This window comes from Sphaerodactylus townsendi, linkage group LG02 (assembly GCF_021028975.2).
Source record: "Sphaerodactylus townsendi isolate TG3544 linkage group LG02, MPM_Stown_v2.3, whole genome shotgun sequence".
NCBI lineage: Eukaryota > Metazoa > Chordata > Lepidosauria > Squamata > Sphaerodactylidae > Sphaerodactylus > Sphaerodactylus townsendi.
In genome coordinates this window covers 167454196-167478635 of record NC_059426.1, presented here as the reverse complement: position 1 = coordinate 167478635, position 24440 = coordinate 167454196, and the positions used below count along the sequence as shown (strand labels likewise).

The 24440-nt window shown below is 45.4% G+C and overlaps 1 protein-coding gene across 2 annotated transcripts in view; it reads left to right on the top strand.

Moving 5' to 3' along the window:
• Positions 1-446: 446 nt before the first annotated feature.
• JAG2 (jagged canonical Notch ligand 2) overlaps positions 447-24440 on the top strand; it is a 125405-nt gene continuing 101411 nt past the window's right edge. For both annotated transcript variants that reach the window (XM_048485684.1, XM_048485683.1), the window contains exons 1-2: positions 447-803; positions 1603-1923. In XM_048485684.1, coding sequence (XP_048341641.1) covers positions 723-803; positions 1603-1923 — 402 coding nt within the window. In that variant the 5' untranslated portion in view covers positions 447-722. The remainder of the gene's footprint in view (positions 804-1602; positions 1924-24440) is intronic.

Here is a 24440-nt window from a genome sequence, read left to right as displayed (position 1 = left end):
CCGCAGGAAGGATTTTTTCCCAAACCTCCCAGAAATGAAGCCGGAGTTAGCAACGTAGCCGCGAAATCCCGAACAGAGTGAAGCCCATTGCAATCAACAGGGTTTAGACTGGAATCACTCCGCTTCGGATTGCATTGCAGAAAAGCAGGCCCCCGGGGCGGCAAAAGCACGCCCAGCTTTCCCTCCGCGTGCAGCAGCAGCCAAAGGCCTTGCCCACGCGCCACAGGTGAATTGCGCAAGGCCCGGGCGATGCACGGCTTGTGCAAAGGCGGCGCGCGCGCTCCGGCTCTCCCATTATTTTTTTGCAACGCGCCCTGCCTGCCTTGCAGCTGGGCCAGCCCTTTAAGGAGCCGCGCGTGGCCACACCCGCCCGCCCTCCGCCGCCGCTGCGGGGCCCTTCCCCTTCATTAATATGAAGGCAGAGAGGCGCTGCTGACTAATGGGTACTGAAGCTGTCACTCCGGCACCTACTTGTTGGAGGAGCGAGCGGAGTTGCAAAGGGGAGCGGGCGCTGCTGCGGACGGCTCGGGGCTGACAGCGCGCGCGCCGCTGCCCCTCCGGCCCGGGCTGGTTGCAAAAAGGGTCGCCCAGCGGTGCCCGGCGAGCAGCGCGCCGCCTTCGCCGATGCGATTCCTGCCAGCCGCGGCCGGTCGATGGCTCGCGGGGTGCTCGCGCGTCTTCTCTGAGCCGGTGGCGTTCAGCTGGGAGCAGCAGAGGCAGGCATGCCGGATCGCGGCCGGCAGCCCCGGGCACTCGTCGCCGCGGCGCTTCGGCTGTGGCTGCTGCTAACTTCGTGGGCGCAGGTAACGGGCAGCAAAGCGGAGCGGTTGTTTTGCATTTCTGCCTTTGCACTCCTTGCCGTACCCCCCCCCCCCGGTCGATTCCGCTTTGCAAAATTCGAAGCGGGGCTCTTTGCAAACGCGTGCCGGACTTTTCGCCAATACCGGGTGGGGGTTGGGAATACCTTGCATCGAGGGGGACCCCCCCCCCAAATAACTTAAAAGCTGCGGCTTCACGGGGGGGGGAGGAGATGAGAGCAGCTGGTTTAGGCTCTTCTAATTGTATGGCTCCAGCTCCCCCCCCCCCCACTTGCTTTTTGCAGCGCGTTGCTTTCCAGTGGCGGTGTTTGCTTTGCAAGGAGACGGGCAAAACTTGCGTTGCACGTTGCTTAGAGCCCCCCCCCCCCTTCCCAACTTCTTTTATTTTTCGGAACGGTTTGACGTTTTAAAAAAACAACAAAGTAATGAAAGCCGTTTACATCCCTGATGCAGCGCCTCCAATCTGTCCCCGGGAAGGGATTGCTTAGTGTTTTCATATTTTATTTCTTCGTTGCAAATGGAGTTCTCCTCTCCACACACACCCCATTTATTTTTGCACGGCTTAAAGCCTTTCCTGTCGCTTCTCTCGGTTATCGCGGCACGCTTTTGAAATGCTATTTATTTATTGATGGGACGGTACGATCCTCTTTGAATGGTCTGGTTTTAATGGCTTTACGGGAAAGAAACTCCATAGTTGCAAACCCCCCACCCCATCGGGCGGCCGCACTTCTCTTGCAAAGGGGCCTGTCTCCCTTTTGATTTTTTTTTTCCATTTTATTTTTAGGTCTCGGAGGCCTCGGGCTATTTCGAGGTGCAGATCAACTCGGTGAAGAATGTCAACGGCGAACTGTGGAACGGGGACTGTTGCGATGGCGTGAAAAACCCCCAGAACCTGGACTGTACCCGGGACGAGTGTGACACTTACGTGAAAGTCTGCCTCAAGGAATACCAGTCCAAAATCACGCCCACTGGAGCCTGCAGTTACGGCTCCGGATCTACTCCGGTTCTCGGTGGAAATACTTTTTACCTGACCAATCGCAATTTGCATTTGGGGAAGACTCACGACATGGGCAGGATTGTCATCAATTTCCAGTTTGCGTGGCCGGTAGGTCGATTTCTATTCCCCCTCCCCCCCCTCCCCCAAATGCAATTCCTCCTTATAAGTCAAATGCACGGGTCGCGTCGGTTCCTTATTTCTATGCACGTTCGCGCCCGCTGGGAATATTCCTTTCTTGGTAGTTCAAGCTTTGCATCGCGGCGGGGGCAGGAATGTAGCTCCAGTGCCGCCATCCCTTTGTGGGTTCCGTAGCATGGAGAGCCCCCCAGCCCCCTTGCGGAAGTGGGGAGTGCTGAGGTTGGAAGGGAAAAAAATCCTGGGGCTTGAAGGATTTGCAGAACCGGCGACTTTTTGCAAATCTCAGTCGTGTGTGGTGTCGCTCCGGCTCCGTGCATGCATCTTGCAAAGCGTGGTGGAAGCCCACCTTTACTCACCTTTCGCCTGGGGCGACCCGAGGATGGGGTCGCCAGGAGTCCCTTGCCACTCCAAGGCACGGTCCCCTTCCGATCTGATAGGAGCGGATAATCGCGCTGTGTGTGTGTGTGTGTGGGGGGGGGGGGGTTCGTGTGAAAATCTCCACGCGTGGAGTGTAAAAAATCTGCCCTCCCCCCAAAAAAGCCCTGATAAAACCACATCCGGAGGCATCTATTTACTGGGGCGTGTCTCGCCATGAAGGACATTTTTAAAACGAGGACTCGGTGGCGCCTTGGAGACTTCTAGATCAATGTAGCGTTTATGGATTCCTGTTTTGATTTTGTGTGTGTGTGCGTGTGGGCTAGCAACGGGTTTGTCGCCCCGGTTGCCCAAGAATTATCAAGCACCTCGGGGGCCAAGAACGAGAGGGGAGCCTTTCCTGGCCGACAGCCTCCCCAGGTGTTTGCAAACCCCCTTCTCCTTTTGCTCGAGGGCAGCCGAAAGCAAGGGGCTTCCTCGGCAGCTTGTTGCAAGTGGAAGGTGCCACCGATTCCGCTCTTATTATTTTGACAAGTGGGGCGGGAGGGCTTTTTCCTCCAGCAGAGGGCGCAGATGAAAATGAAAAGGTGGCCATATATATCTATTTGCACGCGGCTGTTACCTTTTTTTATAATGGAAGGGAGGGAGCGAGGGAAAGGAAGCGTGCCGGCAGGGCGTGGAAGGAGGCGTCGGCCCGCCGCTGCAAAATGCCAGCAGCTGCGGCTTTGCGCCCCGGGCGATGGGGAAGTGGCTGGGCGCGTGCTGCTCCTTCTGCAGGCGAAGGGCGCGAGCCGCTCTTGGCTCCTGGGACAAGCCCTGGCGGGGAGGCAGAGGGAGGCGTGGCCGCGGGTGGCCCCGCCCCCTGGCGCGCGGCTCTCCCGCCACCGTTGAGCCCCAAGACTCTCCCTGCTTCGCCTCAGTGCCTTTCTCTGAGGAGAATCATGGCTCTGTGAAAAAAACAACCACCACCACTCCCCACCCTCTGCCCCTGTCATTTCAAAATAGAGGTGAAGTTTTGACACCTCCTGGCTGCAAACTTTTACCTCAGCCTGCGTGAGGAAATAGCTGCGTTTTTATCATGGCGTGATTATAGTTTGTGGTGCCTCAGGGTGTACCTCCATTGGCTTCGTTTCTCCCGCCCTCAGTCCCCACAACAGCCCCGAAAGAGATATGTGAAGTTTTTGCACCTCTGGCTGCAAACTTTTACCTCAGCCCGCTTGAGGAAGTCGCTGAGTTTTTATTATGCTGTGATTATAGTTTGCGGTACCTCAGGGCGTACCTCGGTTCACGTTTTTATTATGGCGTGATTATAGTTTGTGGTGCTGCAGGGTGTACCTCCATTGGCTTCGTTTCTCCCGCCCTCAGTCCTCACACCAGCCCCGAAAGAGATATGTGAAGTTTTTGCACCTCTGGCTGCAAACTTTTACCTCAGCCCGCTTGAGGAAGTCACTGAGTTTTTATTATGCTGTGATTATAGTTTGCGGTACCTCAGGGAGTACCTCGGTTCGCTTTTGTTTCTCCTGTCTTCAGTCCTCACAACAGCTCCCAAAGAGAGATGTGAAGTTTTTGCACCTCTGGCTGCAAACTTTTACCTCAGCCTAGGTGAGGAAATGGCTGCGTTTTTATTATGGCGTGATTATAGTTTGCAGTACCTCGGTGCACTTTGTTTCTCCCGTCCTCACAACAGCCCTGAAAGAGATATGTGAAGTGGGGTGCTGTGTGGTTTCCGGGCGGTATGGCCGTGTTCTAGTGAAGTTTTTGCACTTCTGGCCACAAACTTTTGCCTCAGCCCACTTGAGAAAGTAGTTGACTTTATTTATGGCCATCTCAGTGTACTTTCCCGATTTTTGACCTCACAACAGCCCTGGGAGGTCATTTTAAGTGGAAAGTTGGTTAAAGTCACCTGTGAAGCCTTCTTGAGGCTGGAAAATTGGGGGAGTGCTGTCTGGGGAGGACCTCAGCAGGTATAAGGAGGGAGGGTCCACTCTCTAAAGTAGCTGATTCCTCCAGGGGAGTCGATCTCTGTAATCTGGAGATCTGGAGGTTGGCAACAAACCTCATAGTTGAATGGAAATCGATTGCAATTCTGGGAGGTCTGCAGCCCCAAATGGCCACAAGCCTCATAGTTGAATGGGGTCTCTCACCTGGTCGCTGTCCAGTTACCCTAACCACAATCTGGCTATCTGATTATATTCTTGGACGTACTTTCTTCGGGCCTAGTGAGGTGATATTGGTATCTCTGAACCAAGAATGAAAGTAAAGTCAGTTTCTTACTTAGTTTGCTTCGTTGATGGGTAGGCGGAAACAGAAGATGGAGATGCTGCATTTCTTACCACTGCCTTTTCTGACATAGTTTCCCCCCTTTACGCTAAACCACGTGCTGAGTACTTTTCTTGCGAGGTTGAAGTAGTAACCTTTTCACGTCCCTTCATACGTTCTGTTGAAGGGCTTTTGGAAGTTGACACATCTTGCGTCTCTGTGTGGAAATCAAGTTGAAGTCCAGTCTTCGTACTCACACCCCTTCCAGATACATGAGGATGAGAGAGGATGGAAATGCTTCTGTTGCTCTCTCAATAAAAGTCTGCTGCTCACAAAACTTCAGCGGCTATCTGCATTTTCAGGGATTGAGGGAGCAGTTGTTGAGTTTTCAAACTCTTTCTCCGGGGTTGCAGAATGAGTTAGGTGTGCCACAGATATTTTTTTTAAAGAAACCATTGATTGTTTAATCTTAATCTGATATAAATGTGTTGATTGGAAAGTCTGCCAGTTCCAAGCCATGAGATAGGCTGGCAGTCTGAATTTTTACTGGGCCTCTTACATTTGGAAAATGCCAATCAGTTATGCAAAAACGAATCAAGACGTTACTTTTCTCCAAACTCAGCTCACTGTTGACCTTTTGTGAAGGCAAAGTTGGGCTGCTGGAGATCCAGCAGTCGCCTTCTTCTGTCTTCAGTAGTTTGGAATACAGATTTGTATAGTAGGGTGTGGTGCTCTCAGGTAGAGACCAACAGCAGATTAGGTGTGCTGCAAAGGTACCTCTAAATAAGACAATAATGGGCTAGAACAAATTTGGTAATGAAAGAAGGGAGACTGTGAACAAATTCCTTTGTGATCCATGGGTGTTCAAGGTAGGAAAGTAAGCCAGTATTTTTTTATGGTAACATCAGTGTGCGGGTAGCAAGACCTGGCTTCTCAACCAAACAGGAAAGGAGAGAGTAGCCGTAGGATTTATGGTGAGGCTAAGGGGTGTGGTTTGGTTGGTTTGTTATGTAGCATGACTGAAGGGTTTCTGGTGGCAGAAGCCAGGTGCTGGGCCTGGCACAAATACGTTGCTTCCCTTGTTCCCGACAAAACTGAACTCCACGCATCACACACACACCCCAAGAGAAGGCCCCTTCATGGTAAGTGAACCAGTGGACTGATCTGCAGGATCTATAGTACAATTCATACTCTAAATCAGACCTGGGCATTATACGGCCCGCGGGCCACATCCGGCCCGCCGGATGACCCTGACTGGCCCCCTGCCTTGCGGGGGAGCGAGGTGTCTTTGAAAGCCCCGCAGAAGCCAGCAACCAAGGCAATTGGCTTCTGCGGGGCTTTCAAAAGCACCAGTCGATGAAAAAAGTAGGTCAAGGGACTTAAGTCTCCCCACTTGCTTGATTGTCACAGTGGACAACTATGCAGGTAGGTTAAGCCTGTGATTCTTTGTGCCAAATGGTGTTGTGTGCAGAACTGTTGCCACTGATTCCAAGTTGATCTGTGCACCTGTCTGTCACTTATCAGCCCCTATTATGCAGAATTGAGTTCAGCCTTTTGGCCTGGCCCTCCACAATATTTTCTGTTTCTTATGCGGCCCCATGGAAAAAATAATTGCCCACCCCTGCTCTAAATGGTCGCTCAGGCCTCTGGTTAAATCAGAAGTATTATTATTGAAGAAAGACAATATTCGGAGCAGTTGTGCACTATGTAAGTCGTGACTGGTGGGATATGGTTGAACAGCTGTTAGGATTCCTATCCTGGTGGTTGACAAAAGTACCCTAAAGTCACCCGCAAAATTCTTTCAATTAAAAAAAAAGTAGTGTTCATAGAGACTGAGCATTCTGCTGTTCAACACTCAGGGAGGGAACACTTGCATTTAAATTGAGCAGCTGGTACTCTTTGTTCTATGTTGAGCAGTGCCCTGCTTTTTAAATATTTTTTTTCAAAAGTTGAGGTCTGAAATATTCTATATATCCAAGTGGACAACTGTATTGTCAGTGACTTTCACGGCCTTTGTTTCAGATTTGTGCAGTCCCAGTCCTATCGTGTAGCTCCTTAGATGTCTCACCCTGTTGATTACATCAATTTACACTGTGTAATCTGCCTTGTCTCAGTAAGACAGACAAATAATAAATGAAGTACATAATAAATACTTGAAGGGAAACTTTTCCACTGCCTTTTAACTATTAAAGGACAGCTAGAATGTGAGTGTGTGTTGTAGAAGGTGCTGAAATATTCTTGAGCATGTACTCAATTCACATTTTATTTGCCTCATTTACACCCCGCCTTTCTCCCCAGTAGGGACACAGAGTAAGTTCCATTGATCTTCTCTCCTCTGCTTTATCTTCCCAGCAGCCCTGTGAAGTAGCTTAGGTCTGTCTGTGTGTGACTGGCCAGGTAACCTAGCATGCCCTCATGGCAGAGTGGGGGTTTAAACTCAGGTCTCAACCACTGCATCACACTGGATCTCCCAGTTAGATATGTATATCCTTCTCTCTCATTCTTTCTCTCTCATTCTCTATTCCCCCCCCCTTTCATGTGGATTACAAGAGGCGTACGTTGTTCTTGCTTCTTTCATTAATTTATCCTTACACAATACTAAGGTAGGCACAGTGGAGATTCCATCCTGGGTCTCACAGATCCTAGCCCAACATTCTGAATACCCCAATAGATCTTGAAAGGCACCGGGAAGACTTGTTGGGTTTTAACAACATTGTCGATGAATTGTGATTATGCCCTACAGTGTACCTAATTCACCACCGTATTTCCCCATTGGAAGTGAAGCTCAGTAATGATGGATTGCCTGCTTGCTTTGTCATTTACCCACCCTTTTCAGGAACCTTTAGGGTTTTCTGTGCTTGTTCTTAAAAGTTAGGCTGTTTGTCACTTTGGTTTTCATTCCATTCACTCTTCACTGCCACCAGCAATTTTCAATGATGTGGGCCACAGGGTAATATGTGAACAGTGCTAGCAAGGGTACACAATTAAAAGTGTGGGTGTTCTATTGTTCGGAAATGCTTTCTGTGCTGAAATCTATAGTATATTTCTGATTTTAAGCCCTGCATAAAATAGAGGTTTTGTTCTAGTAGCCTACATTTTCTCTTCTGTTCAATATTAATGAGAAATTTTAGACATAGCAACTTTCAATGGAGTGAATACTGACATGCATTCTAAATGTAGGTGTTACTGGATTTTTATTTGATGTTTCTATTATGTTTGATTATGGATTATTAGGGTACTTTCTCTTGGAATAAAGTTAAGCTAGTCAACCTGGTGTGTGCAGCTGCATTTGTTCTGGCTTTGTCCTGAAACAGTTTCAGTTTTTTACCCAGGTGGAAGGGCTGCTTGGCTCTACTGCAGAAGGCTAATAATCTCCAATGATTCTGCCACTAACGCTTAATCATGCCATAGTTTTATTTCAGCACACTAAAATGATGCTGACCTCAACATCTTTATAACAAGGAACTGTGGTCAGCAAAACAAAATCTGAACAGCTGTTGTGGGTTTTCCAGACTCTGTGGCCAGGATCTGGTAGTTTTTGCTCTTAACGTTTCATTTGCCTCTATGCATTTTCAGAGGCATGTCACACCATGAAATGTCAGTGAAATGTTAGGAGCAAAAACAATCAGACCATGGCCACGTAGCCTGGAAAAACCCCAACATCCAGTTGATTCTGATCATGAAAGCCTTTGACAATCTAAATGTTTGGTTGTTCTCATGAAATCTTACTAGTGTTCTTCAGTTTAGATAGATACCGCTGCAAACTGATCAATTTGGGATTGGACCATACTGTAGCAATAGGATATCCATGGTTTCTACTGTAGTTCGTTGGTGTGGTGGTTATCTGTGGTTGCCACCAGCTCTATCTTTGCTTGAACACCCCACGTGGAGATGGGGATGAGTTCTGTGTAGCTTCCAGGAGGGTTTTGAAGCAGTGTTTGTTTTCATGATGCTTCAGCCAAGCCATTGTGAAGGAGAGGCAGACTTAGACTTATTCCTGTCTTATGTACGACTTTTTTTCTGGGGGAGGGAAGAAAAAGAAAAGGGTGTCAGTGGTAATCAGGATGGTCGCAGTTTGCAGGGCCTTGTGTGTGACTGGCAAACCGGATGCTCATAACTTCGAAGCAGTTTTGCATGCTTAGTATCTATGAAGTCATGTACTCACATAACTGCTGTTCTGGCCACTGCTGTTGCGAAGGACTGTGTACAGTACAGTTTTATAATGAGTGCCGGAGTCCAAGCCTCTTGTAATCTTCCAGAATCCTTTCTTGTTGCTGTCGTCTATTGTATTGAAATACTTCCAAGTCCCTTTCTTTAAATTTTGCTATCTAATGGGAAACAGTATGCATTATATTTGCTTAGAATGTTCTGTTTTAAGGCTGGTATCCTTGCTGAAGAAGTGTTAATACTTAAATTGTTAGTGTTAAATGTTTCCTTACATTCCATACAAAATGTCATAGGTCATCTAATGGTAAAACTAGTCCAGTTAACTGTAAGAGTGCCTGTAGTGCCCATATCTGTCTGAATACCTGTGGCAAGGAGGAAGTGGCTGGGAAAGTTAGAGGTGTGTGAATTCATACAAATATTTATAGGTGAATAATTTTTGTGAATCTTGCAAGTTTTGCGTCTCAGACTGTAACTGTTCGCACACTTTCACTTGAAGATAAGATCAGGGTGTAAGCTGTACTTGAGACTCTTATAAGCTAGAGGGAACATTTCTATCCTCAAGTGTTCTGTTGTGTTGTGCTAAGGTGGTACTTGGCTGCTTTCCCATATACTTAAGGTTAAATCTGATTGTAATACTAGGTAAACTGTTCTGAATGTTGTGAATAAATATTATGTATGCGGTTCTAAAGTTGCCATGAAAAAGGCTTGGATTTGTACAGAATGGCTTATTTGGTTAAACGGTGTGTATAAACAGTCTAGATTTATTGCCCATAGCTATAGCCGAGGTGGGTATGCTTTGAATCTGTGGGACTTAAGTGAGTGAATGAATGAATGAATGAATGAATGAACTACTAGACTACAATTCTGACTACAGAATATTAGCTTTTAATTGGCAGGTTATCAAAGATAATTCCAACTGTGTCTACTGGTCATGGTGACTAAAGGGAGCCTCCACATCCAAAAACAATAAACCTCTGAATACCACTTCCAGGAGGCAACATAAAGGGAAGGACTCATCCTCTGTTCCCTGATTGGACGCTTGGTAAGACAGGATGCTAAATTAGTTGAATCATTGGTCTAATCCAGCAGGGCTGTTTTTATGTTCTTGCTGTAGTCATAATGGATGAAAGCTGCCATAATCAGTTCTTAAAATTATAGTCTGTTGTGTTTAAAGCAAAATGTGGTATATTCGTATGTTGCCGTTCTAAGCAGGTCTCAGATTCCTTGGTTCTCTTAATCACTCCTGTGACGCTCGAGAAAAACAGGCACACAAATAGTTAAATAAATGAAGCTTCCTCTCAGGAAGGTATCAAGATTGCAGTGTTGGTTGTTGCTGCTTGTACATATTTCAGGGTGGGCCAGCGGGCTTACTTTTTGTGTTAGTTGGAAAGGACCTTGGTGCCTTGTCCAATTTTACATGTTTCTTCAAGCCTAACATTCTTCACAGATAATCCACGTAATAGAACACATCCTCTGACTCAGGTTGGCTTGAAATGAGTGGTGTGCAGGAAGAACGAAGGTGCACGACAGCCAGGGGTGCCTAGAGGGCAAGGGATACGTTATTACGAAGCCTGGTGATTCAAGTAGGGCAACAGTACCATATGATACAGACAGAGGGGGGGAAGGGAAACGCTACCCAATCATCAGGCAATTTTACCTGAAAGGCTATGTGTAAAAAGGGGATTCTGTTCCTGCTTGCAAACAAAGGCTGAAGTTTTGTATGCTATCATAAACGAGTCTTTGCTGTACCACAGTGATTACTCATTGTCTTTCTGATAAGATTGAACTGCGTTTTTGAACCTTTAGGATTCTTTTTAGCCAGTGATGGGGAAGAATAGAAGGACAAGGAGGAGTTCAGTAGCAGAGCATGTGTTGGCATGCAGAATGTCCACAGTTCAGTTCCCTGGCATCACCGGAAGAAAGGATCAAATAGGGATGGGAGAGATACGTGAGACCCGAGATCTGAGTGTCTGCAGAACCGTAGCCAGCCGGAGTAGACAATATGACTTTGGTGAACCAGCAATCTGATTCTGTATAAGGCAGCTTCATGTTTGTTCCAGTGACTAAGTGTAAGGAAATGGCGTCATTGTTACTTGAACAAAAGTGGAGTCAAACATCGTATGTAGTATTTAAGTTAGATTTAATTAGATGACTTTTTAGATTTAAATTAGATTCAATTAGATAACTTTTAAACTTCACTTTTGTAGATCCCTTTAATACTGTCTGGCAAGTGGATAGTGGTGAAGGCAGCATTCTGAGAAAGTGGGCACACTATCAACACTGCTGGGTAAGGGGGAGGTTTTGTCTTTCTGATCAAGGGTTTAACTTTCATTGAGGATTTGTCCATGTACTACTTACCCAATGGCTGTTTGCTTTGTGGTGATTTCCCCCCCCCCCCACACAGGTTTTTGTTTACACAGCGATTCTCACCTGCAAAGTATCCCTAGCCAAACTCATCTGCCATTTTGCCCACCTGCTGCTTCCTTGTTCTTTCTGTGTGACCTCCACTTGAGGAGGTCTCCTGACTTGTTTTGTTTGGTGCTGTCTTTCATCCATCATTTTTTTGCTAGATCATGTAAATTTCATGTGACAAATAGTTTCAAGGATCTATTGCTCCAGTGATAGGGTGTTGGGTTTTGGTTTTTTTTTAAAGTTTTACTGATCGTTTTGAAATGGTGGCCCATTTCAAAAATTGGGAATGACAAAAACTGCTGTTATGTGGGGGGAAAGGAGGGAGAAAATCAAAGAAAGGTTTGCTTTCCCTGTGGAGGGAGAGAAGAAGTTGCACTTTAGAAACTACAGGGAGTCTCTGAGTGAAGGCAGGGTGACTGCTGAAGGGGGGAAAACATGTGCATAACTGGAAATCAAACCCAAAGACAGTGTAGACTCAATGCGAAGGAGACCACAAGTGCATGAAAATGGAAAATGCTGAGGTTGCTTTTGGACCTGACCCATCAGTGTAACTGATAATAACCTGGTTGCTCTGTGTGTGAATTATAGTATGAAACTGGACCGTCTACAGATCAGGAAGGGAAGAATCTCAGCGGGGAACCCTTGCTGCCTCTGTTCATGGAAAGTAGAAATATTCAAGAATCCCAGTTGTGCAGGAGGAAATGCGTGGTTGGTTGGGATGGGCTGACTATGCAACATTTTGCAATAAGCTGATAGGCCTTTTTTTACAAGCACTATAGGATGCCCTTAGGTAGTAACTCAAATATTATGATATGGCACTACATAGGATGCCCATGCCCTTAGGTATTAAATATTATGTGACAACTGTTATGATTATAACAGGTGAATTTATGAGTTTTCCTTATTGATAACAGTACACGTTAATTGTATATGTTATATGTAACCTATAGTTCACTTTTTACCATTTCTTTGCTCTGCATATATCTGAATCTGCATGCAAAAATTGATACTTCGGGGTATTATCCATGATTGTATTTGTTTGCTCTTTAATCTTTAGATTGTTTTCTTTGTAACCCATTTTGAGGTATGTGAGTGTTTTATGCATGCAACCCATTTAGGATTCTTTGCCTACCTTGCTGCATTTCTGGCTATTATCTGTCTATGCCATACAACCAACAACATTGAAAATGCACAAGGATGTTGTGGTACCAGCACTTGCAAATTGAAAGGATGTTTATAAAACTTAGACCCCTGGAAATACTTATCTGATGTGATTTGTTTCTAGTTGTCATATGTGATACTGACTTATGCATTAACAAATATCGAGTGCCTAATAATAGGCTTGGTAAATACCCTAAAAATTTGGTAAAATTCGGATTCGGATTTATTTGGGCATAAAATTATCTGTATGCCCGAATAAGACGAATAATATATTAGGATATACTGGAATATTTGAGTATATCCGAAAAATTCGGGTCCATTTTGTATATTTTGGTGTTTTTTCACGTTTGGGCCTGCAGGGAGTGCATTTTTAAGGCTAGTGGCACCAGAATTTCACAGTATGATTCGGGAACTGTCCTGATGATGCCCCCAAGTTTGGTGAAGTTTTGTTAAGGAGGGCCAAAGTTATGGACCTCCAAAGTGGGTGCCCCGTCCCCCATTGTTTCCAGTGGGAGCTAACAGGAGATGGGGGGCTACCCCTTTGAGAGTCCATAACTTTGCCCCCCCCCCAAAACCAAACTTCACCAAACTCGAGTGGTATCATCCGGACAGTCTCCGGATGATACCCTGAAATTTTGGTGCCACTGGCTTTAAAAATGCCATAGGTCATTCTACCCCTGATTGCAATAGGTATGCCTATGTGTACAACTGAAGAACAGAATTTTAATCTGCCTGCGGGTACCCACTTTCAGCAAATTCCTGAAAGTGGCATCTTATTGGTGTGATTATGTTGATGTAATGCTCTAGGACTTGAGGCAAAAACCAATTTTAAAGTTTTTCCTCCTGCCATTCTTTGCTATTTAAGTTGATGCTAGATATAAAAAATTTATTGGGTACTTGCTAAGTCTATGCCAGCTGTATTTCAGTTCTACCATCCTGTTGGTGCAATACTGGAGAATACCATATATACTCGTGAATAAGTCGACCCGCATATAAGTTGAGGCACTTAATTTTACCACAAAAAAACTGGGAAAACCTATTGACTCGTGTATAAGTCAAGGGTGGGAAATGCAGCAGCTACTGGTAAGCCCTGGTTCTTCCTTTAAATCCACTCAGAAAGTGGGGGGTGATTTAAAGGGAGAATCTGGGGAAAATTTGAGAGTGCCTGTCAGGGGAGGAATGTTTATGTTAGCAGTACCAACATTTCAGAGTATCTTTAGGAAACCCCCATGATGATACCACCCAGATTTGGTGAAGGTTGGTTCAGTGGGTCCAAAGTTATGGACCCTCAAAAGGGTAGCCCCATCTACTATTAGCTCCCATTGGAAACAATGGGGAATGGGGGCATCCCCTTTGGGAGTCCATAACTTTGGACCCCCTGAACCAAATGTCACCAAACCTGGCTGGTATCATCAGGAGGGTCACCTGATGATATCCTGAGAGTTTGGTGCCACTAGCCTAAAAACTGTGCCCCCTGGAGGCCGACAAAGTAAAAACCCTAAAATATTTTTTAAAATACAGCTCACTTGCGTATAAGTCGAGGGGGGCTTTTTCAGCACTAAAAATGTGCTGAAAAAGTCAACTTTTATGCGAGTATATACAGTAGATTGATGCTTTTAAATTTATAATCCCAATTAGATTCCTCAGACTAGAGAGTGGTTCAATAGGTTTAGAACTGAAGATAACATTTTAAATAATAAAAAAGTATATATATATATACTTGTATTTTAAATGTTTTTAAAAATTCAACATGTTGAAATGTTCACTGTCTTGAGGATCTTCAGTTGGGTAGAAAAACATTATAGGTTTATTATGCATGGAACACTTACCTCGGGGCTCTTGGCTGTGCAGTGGGGCTGTAGTGTAGTCTACTCTGCTTTTCCTGGTTCTCAACTCCGCCCATCAAGTCACACTTAAAGGCACAGATCTCTTCACACCCAGTAGTTGCAAGATAAAGGGCTTTGTTAAAGCTCTTTAAATTGCAGTTATACCTGTGATTGCAGTTATAGTGATATTGTAGCTCCTTTCTAAAAATAACTCCCCCCCCCAAAAAAAAGCGTCAAAGCACTTCCTACAGCCACACTCTGCTGAAGAAAGCGAACAAGTCCTAGAAACAGATATCTCCCCCCCCCCCCCCACACACACACACACTTTTCCTGGATTTCAAATGCAATAAGGCAGCAATTTTGCAGTGATTTTTTGTTTATATCAATATAATGAATAACAAAAATTGAGGTAATAACAAATCTGGAAGGGGGAAAGAGGAGAAGTGTGCACAGGAGTGTGGGTGGTGGTGGTGGGAGCGACTGGTGGTGGTCGAAGGAATGTCGTCTGGGGCAAAGCTGCACTCACTGGCAAATCTCCCCTGTTCTGGCAGCGAAGGAAATTAAAGTTGTACTTAAAATGGTGTTTCTTAGCATGGGGAGAATAGAAATCAAAAACAGGACTTAGGGAAATACATCCATAAAAGACATCTTGCTATGACAGACATTTGCCCCTGGCACTTCACAGACACCTGGTGTATAATGGGCCAAATACATATTTTAAATAAACAAATAGCAGCGTTTGATTTCATTGAAACCTTTCTTTAAGATGTGTGTTTTTAAAAAGTTTAACATCCACCCTGGTAAAGAGTTGTAGTAGACGTGAAAGCTTGTTATGTGTAATTTGGTTTGTTCCAGTGAAAGATATTCTGCAGATTTTGTTTCAAAGTTGTTGGATTTCACTTTGGGATCCACACAGCCTCTAATGACTTTTCTAATGTTCTCAGTATCAAACTTCAATGAAGAATAGGGAATGGGTGAACAGATGTGCCTAATTTGATATGTCGCACAAGGTTTGCACTGAAACAAAATGTGTTTGCCCCAGGGAACTCAGAAGTTACATGTATACTGGGCTGAGTTATGATGAAGTAACTGCTTTCCCAATAATGGCCCATCTCAAGGATGAGTTCAGTAATTGCTTCATTATTACTTGCCTAAACATCTGTTCACACTGCAACAAAACAGAGTTGGTTGTGATTGCTATACTTGTACTTATAACATGTGGTAGACGCTTGAGAGGTAGAGGCTGGATTTGAAGGCCTATGAAGGCCTGGTTATAAGCCTGGTTATAAGCTTCTCCTGCCTATGTTGTACCATACTGTCAACAGTATGTATTTTAGGATTGTAATGCATGTCTGTATTTTATTTATATCTCACTTTTCCAATTTAGACTGACTTATAGCTCATACGATTAAAATAATTTTGTGTTGCATCTTGTGAAGTATTGTAGACTTTCCTGCTTTCTCCAAGAATCCCCTGAAACCGCTGTGAAGCCGATAAGGGAGATTATGAGACTTGCATTAGGAAAAACCCATGCATCTTGTGGGGGCTGTGGAAGTTGCAGGATCGTAGGAACAAGAAGACATATATGGCCAGGTATAGAGTGTTTAAGTGAAGAAGGAATCACATCTACTAGACTGATCTTTGATCTTGAATATGGTTGACTGTGGCATCCTGTTGATAAGGGATTAAGGGATATCCTTTGCCTTGATTTAAACTATTCCTTATGCACAGGACTCAGAGGGGATTGGGTGTCTTCAGTGGGGGACCTACATGGTGAGGATCCACAAGATTTAGTCCTACTCCCCCAAGCTATTCAAGCTCTTAAGAGAAACTCTGTAAAGCCCTTAAGAGAAACTCTGCAGTTTTTGTCACTCTGCTGATAAGAAACCAGCTGTATATTTACTTGTTCTGACATCCTGGTGTTGCTGTAGAGGTCCTGAACCAATGCCTGGCTTCTGTGGTTAAATGGCTAAAGGTCAACAAACTGAAGCTAAATCCTGGCAAGATGGAGGTAATGTTGATGGGGAAGGCTGAGATCCTAAAGGTCCTTTCCAGCTATTTGTTTATATATTTCCCACTTTTGATGGGGTCCAACTGACACTTGCTGATTCAGATAAAAATGAAGTAATTTATTTGCAGCATTCCACACATTGTATTGTCGAAGGCTTTCATGGCCGGATTCAGCTGGGTGTGGTGGGTTTTCCAGGCTGTGTGGTCGTGGTCTGGTGGATCTTGTTCCTAATGTTTCGCCTGCATCTGTGGCAGGTGAAACATTAGGAACAAGATCCACCCGACCACAGCCACATAGCCTGGAAAACCCACCACACCCAGTCCACACATTGTTTGTGGTTGTCTTCACAGTCCCTGCTGGAGTCTTCTTGAACTACCCTAGCATTCATCAAGCCGTCATCAGGAAAGATTTATGACTTCTGGCAGCGATCTGGTGAAAATGCCTCCTGACAATCTGATGTACTAGTAGTTTGGAAGTTCAGTTGCTGTTCTACTGCAGATGGATATGGCTACCCCTCTGAAGCTATCATCATGTGTTGCCCTGTGGCTGAAAAATGGGTTTACTTGCCTTGAGCAATTCACTATCTATGTTTTAATTAAAAGATATAGCTGCATCTACAGTATTGTGAGATTTTTTGGCTTGTGCACATATTCAGTTTATTGAATTCAAGTAAACAGTCCATTGATTGATTGATTGATTGATTGATTGATTGATTGATTGATTGATTGATTGATTGAGCTTGATATACCACCCACCCCCGAAGGGCTCTGAGGGGATATGTTTAGAAGCCCAGAAGAGAATTCTTTGTTAATGTTTATACTTTTCCATTGAATGCACTCTAGCTAGATTTGTTTTTTTACTCAGTAGTTATAAAGTTTAGATGCTAAGCGTAGACTGTTAAAAAACGTGTTGAGTTGTGTTGTACCATGGGACACTGTTGGATAGGTAAAAGAACTTGATTTCCTGTTTATCTGTAAATACATTGTTGTTAGTGTAGATTTACCTTACAATTTAAAAGGTATTTTGCATCTTCCAGCTTGTGCACCTGGGGTAGAGCATGAAGAAAAGTTCTCTTAATCTTCCCCATTGTGTTGTGCCCGCCCTCCCCCCAAAATGACATGGTGGTAGACTCTAGAAACAAAGTTTGCAAATTTAGGTGTGTGACTGTGTGGGTTCTTTTTTAATAGAGAGGTTGCTAAGAAACTGATGAATAGTCTCTGGAGTATGTTTTGTCTAGCTAGAAGCACAAGAGTTTGCTCTCCTAAGGTTTGCAGCTTTCTTATCCACCTGGCTTTAAAGCACTGAAGAAGCTTTAAGCATGGATTTCTGACCCTGCCAGTTGATTCTTCATTTTTACATTTTGATTTCCAAAATGTTTATATCTGAGGTAGAAGCTGAAAATGCGGGAGCTTTGATAACATACCTGATTCAGAAATTGCAGAATCTGATAATACTTACTATTTTCAAAGATACTATAAATCCTGGCCAGGATTCAAAGAATTATAAAGTTTCTTCTGTAATTCCAGGGGCTTTGGAGCCAAATCCCCCCCCCCCTTAAGAAGCAATGCTGCTCCTCACCACCCCCAAATTGTCTGGCAAACTGCTTTTGAAACTGATTAATGTTCCTAGATTAGTTTGCTGTGGCATGAGGAATTGTTGGGGAGGGGGCTCTGAAATACTACTGGACATTTATCAGCTTCCTGTTTCCTATGGAAGTCAACCGGTTCCTTTCAGTTCAGGTAACTCCAAAATAGAAGCAACACTAAGAATAAACATCAAGAGCTATTGAAATTCCTGTGATTCCCTCAGGAAACAGGAAGGCAAAAAATTTGTTCCTGCCTCCTTGACTGAATTGTGACAGTTACTCACAAGATGTCCTCCAGCCCAGAGGGAGAAGCTAGCTGATAACAGCTGAACGTCTGTTTGATCACTTCCAAACTAAGCAGGAAGTTTGGGAGGCTGTTAAAATTTGGCAACTAGTTGTTAGGATACTGTTAAAATTTTTATTTATTTATTTATTTATTTATTTTAACCGAGGGAGGGGAGGGAATTTTAAAATTAGGATGCTGGACCCACTCATATCCTTATTTTTTTGATAACTATTATTTAACTGTTGCTGCTTTTAATGTTTTAATAACTCTGTATTGTTGTTTTATCTGTTGTATACCGCCCAGAGCCCTCCGGGGATGGGGCGGTCTAAAAGCCTCAAAAATAAATAAATAAATAAATAAATATTATCAAGGTAGTTTATAGGAGCACAGTCGCACTTCATTACTAAAGGAGGTGACTTACATTTTTGGACTTTTTTCTTCTGACATAGGTTTTTTTGGTCATCTTCTAACATTGGTGGTTCCAGTGTATGAAACATTAATTGAGCGTATGTAGTCCAGCGTATGAAATTGCCAAAAAGTTATTTGAGGTGAGAAGGTTAATATTAGTAAGTGGAAGATATCTTAAGAAAATCAAATCATTGTACACTGAGCATCTTGGACTTTGTTGTGGCATACTGTGTCTGGATTTTGTTTTTGCCAATGCGCAAAATATCAAGGTGCTGAAGTAGTAGAGCAATCTAAAGTTGGGCCTAGTTGTAGTGCTGTAATGGATGAAAGGTTGGATCCAGATTAAATTTTCCAGTGGCAGAATGGAACTTCCTTTCTCTTGGAGGCTCGGGGCATCTTGGTGGGTGATTTTCCACCCCATCTCAGGGAGACAGGAACAAGAATTTCATCACTTCCTGTCTAGGCTTGGCATCCATTTTAGCCAGTATTTTTCCTGCCTAGACAGGGAGTGCATGGAATTCTTGGTCTCTGGTACCTAATTCCTTGGCTATCGTTATTTTCGTCCTCCTGTCCATTCCTATTCCCCCTTGTCGTCTTCCTCTGTCTGCTTCTATCTTCGTGGCTGTTTTTTGTGGTGTTAATGGTTACTTGTTAATCGTCAGTGGATTAGCAGTATTTAGGGACCTCCCTCAGGGACTCCTTCCCACTCAAAATTCTAAGATGGCCGATGGTCGTTTCTCCCCCCTCCCCCTTAGGGTACCACCGATCGGCAGCAGAGGCCACCAGAGCCTCCATTAAAAGTTCTGGCAATTTTTCTAAGGCTCCTCAGGGGACCTCTGTGCCGCTTAGGCCGAGCCCCCTAGATCGGGCAAATTTTCCAGTGGCAGAATGGAACTACCTTTCTGGGGGGAAAAGACTCTGCTGAATGGCCGGGGTGGGTGGGGGTGAGCTGCTGCAGCAGGGATCGGTAGAAATTGCCAATTTAGTCTGGATCCAAACTTGTCGGAAAATGTTAATTGATGTTCTTATGTCTTTGTGTTTGTATTTTAGTGTGGTTGTAATTGTTTTTGTTTGGTTTTAATGGCTTTTAAGACATATTTTTATTATGTGTGTTTTTATCCATTTATCCTGATGCGGGTAGAAGGTGAGTATAAATTTTGTAAATAATAAGTTACTGAAGGATGCTGAATCTGTGGATTAAATACTGCTTAATTTTTCTACATTTTGCATTTTTGGAACTGTTCCAAATACCTTAAGTAGTAAAAGAAAGTACTAAAAGACTTAAGTCCATTTCAGTGCAGGCTCTTTCAACTCCTTTGGCTTAAGGCAAACAGATGCTGCTGCAGCTTTCAGCACACGTTCTTTGCAATTAATGAAGTTTAATCCAGGTTTTTTCAAAACCTATTTTAATTGATTTCTCTCTGTGGCTGTTTATGCATACACTGCTTGCCCCATGGCTGTTCGCAGTGGGGTTTTCCACAGTTTTTTGTTCACCTGGGGATTTTTCTCCTGTGAAGGGTCCCTAGTTGCTATTTTTTCTGGCCCCCTGCTTTCTTGTTGTTTCTGTGCAGCCTTCATTTGGGGAGGATGCCGGCCACTTTTTATTTGCCTTTACCATCTTTGGTCTAGCACAGTGATAGCAAACCTTTTCAAGACCGAGTGCCCAAACTTCAACCCAAACTCCACTTATTTATCACAAAGTGCCAACACTGCAATTTAACCTGAATACTGAGGTTTTAGTTTAGAAAAAAATGGTTGGTTCTGAGGTGCACATTACTTGGGAGTAAGTTTGGTGGTAATTGAAGCAACTGTGCAACACTTCGAATGGGTGGAGGGTTTACTAGGAGGGTTTACTCAGAAGGAAGCCCCGTTGCCAGCAACCGAGCTTACTCCCAGGTAAAGGATCACACTTTAGTTCTTCCTATGAAAATCAGTGGGGTTTAAGAAGAAGAAGAGTTTGGATTTATATCCCCCCTTTCTCTCCTGTAGGAGACTCAAAGGGGCTTACAATCTCCTTTCCCTTCCCCCCTCACAACAAACACCCTGTGAGGTAGGTGGGGCTGAGAGAGCTCAGAAGAACTGTGACTAGCCCAAGGTCACCCAGCTGGGTGTGGGAGTGTACAGGCTAATCTGAATTCCCCAAATCAGCCTCCACAGCTCAGGCGGCAGAGCTGGGAATCAAACCCGCTTCCTCCAAATTAGATACACGAGCTCTTAACCTCCTATGCCACTGCTGCTCCTTAAGAGCACTTAACAGGGTTACCTGCACTTCTCCTGGGGGTGGAGTCCATCTCCGCTGGGTGTTTCTCAACCTTCTGTTAGGGAGGCAGGCCTAAACTTTCAATTTCCTGTCCCTGGCTCCTCCTCCTCTTTGTTTCCAGATACTTTCCTGCCTAGCTAGGGAGTGCACCTATAGTGTTTGGCTCCACTATTTTACTCTACTACCTCTTCTTTTCTCCTAATCCTTATTCTTCTTCTACTACCCGCACTCTGAATTCTTCCTTACTGCGGCAGGTAGGGTTCTTCCCCTCATACAACCCCCCCCCCACCCTTCCCGCCAAAACTAAAAAACAAAATGGCGGACGGATCATTTTCACCTCCCAGGCCCCAATTCGCCAAATCCACGGCAGAGGCCACCAGATCCTCCACTTCAAGGTCCCTTGACCTAACGGGAGGAAAGAAGCCAACCGCGAAGGGAAAGCCCGAAAAACGCAAACCGGACGAAGAAGCCTCCGGAGCGTCACTAGCCCCTCCCGTTTCAAACGCGGAGGCAAAGAAACGACGCACAGAGCAGACGGACGCGCCGGCCCCTCACGAGCTTCAACGCTCCCAGAGCGAGGCATCGGCTGCTCCCCCTCCCTCCCCTCGAGCCTTCTCGGAACAGGACTCCGAAGACAACTTCAGGCAAGAATTTATTGATGAGGGAGGGAGCGGGATGGAAATCAAAACGAGGGAGGATTCTGGAGATGAACCCTTTAACCTCCAAAATATGACTGCCGCACAATTTTCCCAAATTCTCAAGGCGGCAGTAGCAGAACAGATGCAATCTGTAAATACTACCACAACACGGCGCCCTCTTCTCAAGAGTAGCACCAGCTCCCATAAAAAACGCACCTCCCCAGATCAGGCAGGGAATCCTCTAGCCTTCCCAGGGGAGGAAACATTCAGTGGAGATGAGACTCTGGAAGAACCAGAGCACTTTTCCGATCAGGAGGAATCCCCCCCTGAAACATCAGATCATTTCACCAGATTTTTCAAATTGGAAGACCTCCCCATGCTAATAAATAAAACTATCTCAGCCCTGGAATTACAGGATGAGGAGGGAGCCCAAGACCCATCCGCCCCTTCCACCTCCACAAAACCCGTTAAAGGGAAGCCTAAAGGGAGCAAAAAAATTTTCCCTCACACTGACTCAGCCTCCAAATACTTTCCCATCCCAGAATACTTAGAAAGAAAAATTAGAAAGGAATGGCAACAACCAGGGGCAGCGAGAGGCTTACCCTCCAACATCAAGAAACTATACCTGGTACCAGAGTATATTAACTCCATGCTGAAAGTGCCCCTAGTAGACGCCCCAGTAGCAGCACTCCAATCAGGAGCACTGGTCTCCAAAGATGGAGACGGCTCCATTAGATATGCCATGGATAAACGTTCAGATGCTTCACTAAGAAGGGCCCACGAATGGACAGCCACAGCAATGAAGGCGTTAGCACCCTCAGCAGTAGTCGCACGCGCCCTCTTAGTCTGGTCAAACAGAGTCATGGCAATGTTACCACCCGAAAGCACAGCGCTCAGGGAAGGCATCCAAAGAATTCTTTGCGGAGTCTCCTTCCTAGCCGACTCCAACCTGGATGCACTTTTACTCTCGGCCAGATCCATGGCAGCATCCGTAGTAGCCAGACGTAACAGCTGGCTTAGGGCATGGCAGGCAGACCCCCACTCAAGGGTACTGGTGGCAAACTACTCCTTCCAAGGGGAGATGCTATTTGGCCAATAGTTGGACCAAGTGCTCACCGAAACAAGAGACAAAAAGAAAATCATGCCCAAATTCGTGAGAGCTGATCGACCTCAATTCCAAAGAAATACATTCAGATCACACCGCACATTACCAAGAGCCCCAAGAGATCTCCCACGACAGAACTGGAGACCCCACAACTCCTTTCGTGGCCGTGGCTCCTTTCGAGCCCACCACTACCAACCCACACAAACCAGAGCAGACAAATTCGGGAAGTTTGACAAATCAGGCAAACAATGACGCCGACACCATACCGGTGGGAGGGAGACTCTCCCACTTCTCCAAACAATGGAGAGGGGAACACACAGACAATTGGGCACAGGAAATCATTTCATCAGGCTACCTCATAGAGTTTGCTCACATCCCAAAACCACGTTTCTTCCAAACAACAAACTCCAGGAACCCCTCCACACTGTCCCGCAACCAACTGGCAGTCCAGCACCTACTAGACATAAGAGCAATAGAAAGGATCCCCTCACACGAGAAGTCATTAGGCATATACTCACATTTTTTCACAGTCCCCAAAAAGACCGGGGACTGGAGAGCCATCCTGGACCTAAAATACGTAAACAGGCACATCAAACTCCGTCACTTCCGGATGGAATCCCTCCGCACCATCACGGAGGCACTTCGCCCAGGGGAATTCTTCACATCCCTGGATCTAACGGAGGCTTACCTTCACATAATGATCCACCCATCACATCGGCAATACCTAAGGTTCGTTTCAAACGACCAGCACTATCAGTTTCGTGCTTTACCATTCGGCCTCTCCACCGCGCCCAGAATATTCTCAAAGGTACTACTAGGCCCCATAACCCTACTACGCAGACAGGGAATTCACACACACCCCTATCTAGACGATATTCTGGTCCGATCCCCCTCCAGAGAAAGGGCACTAAAGGACATCCAGATAGTACTCCTCACCCTAAGACAACACGGGTTCTTGGTAAACATAGCCAAAAGCTGTTTGACACCATCACAAGAAATGGAACACCTAGGCGCCATCATTTCCACAACAAAAAATCGACTCTTCCTTCCCCCATCCAAGATTGCATCGATTCAAAAGAAAACAAAAGCAATTATACTAGCCAGACAATCATCTCTACTTTGCCTCACGAGCCTCTTAGGCCAATTCATAGCAGCCATGGACATGGTACAATGGGCAAGATTCCATGCACGTCAGCTACAAATCTTTCTTCGCCCATTCCAACTAGACATCATGAGAAAGCGAGACCACACACTGACCCTGAAACCATCACTGAAGTCCAACCTCCGTTGGTGGACCATCCAAAACAACCTATCCCAAGGGAAGACTTTCCTATTCCCCAAGCGCCCACAGATATTCTCGGACGCCAGCCTCAGGGGCTGGGGAGCAACCCTGAACAACAACTTTGTACAAGGGACCTGGAACAGCGCAGAATCTGCACTTCCAATCAACATCCTAGAAACTCGAGCAATCCTCCTTGCTCTAATACAATTCCATCCACAGATAAAGAATCAACACGTCCTCATACGAACGGACAACGTGGCGGCCAAGGTATACTTAAACAATCAGGGAGGATCCAGGTCCTCAAACCTATATCGAGAATCAGCCAAGATACTCACATGGGCAGAGAAAAACCTAAAGTCTACACAAGCAGACCACATACAAGGAAAACTAAATGTCTCAGCGGACTGGCTGAGCAGATCCACAATCCAGGAGGCGGAATGGTCAATCAACAGAAAGACCTTCCTTCTCGTCTCCCAATACTTCGGAACGCCAGAAGTCGACCTATTCGCTACCGCGGACAATGCACAGCTCCCAGCCTTCATGACGAGATAACTTTCACCCAAGAGCATTAGCAGTAGACGCAATGACAGCACCATGGCCTCGCACCCTCTTATACGCCTTCCCGCCACTCCCACTACTCCCCAGACTTCTCAGGAGAGTCTACCTAGAGAAGGCAAGAGTAATACTCATAGCACCACACTGGCCCAGGAGG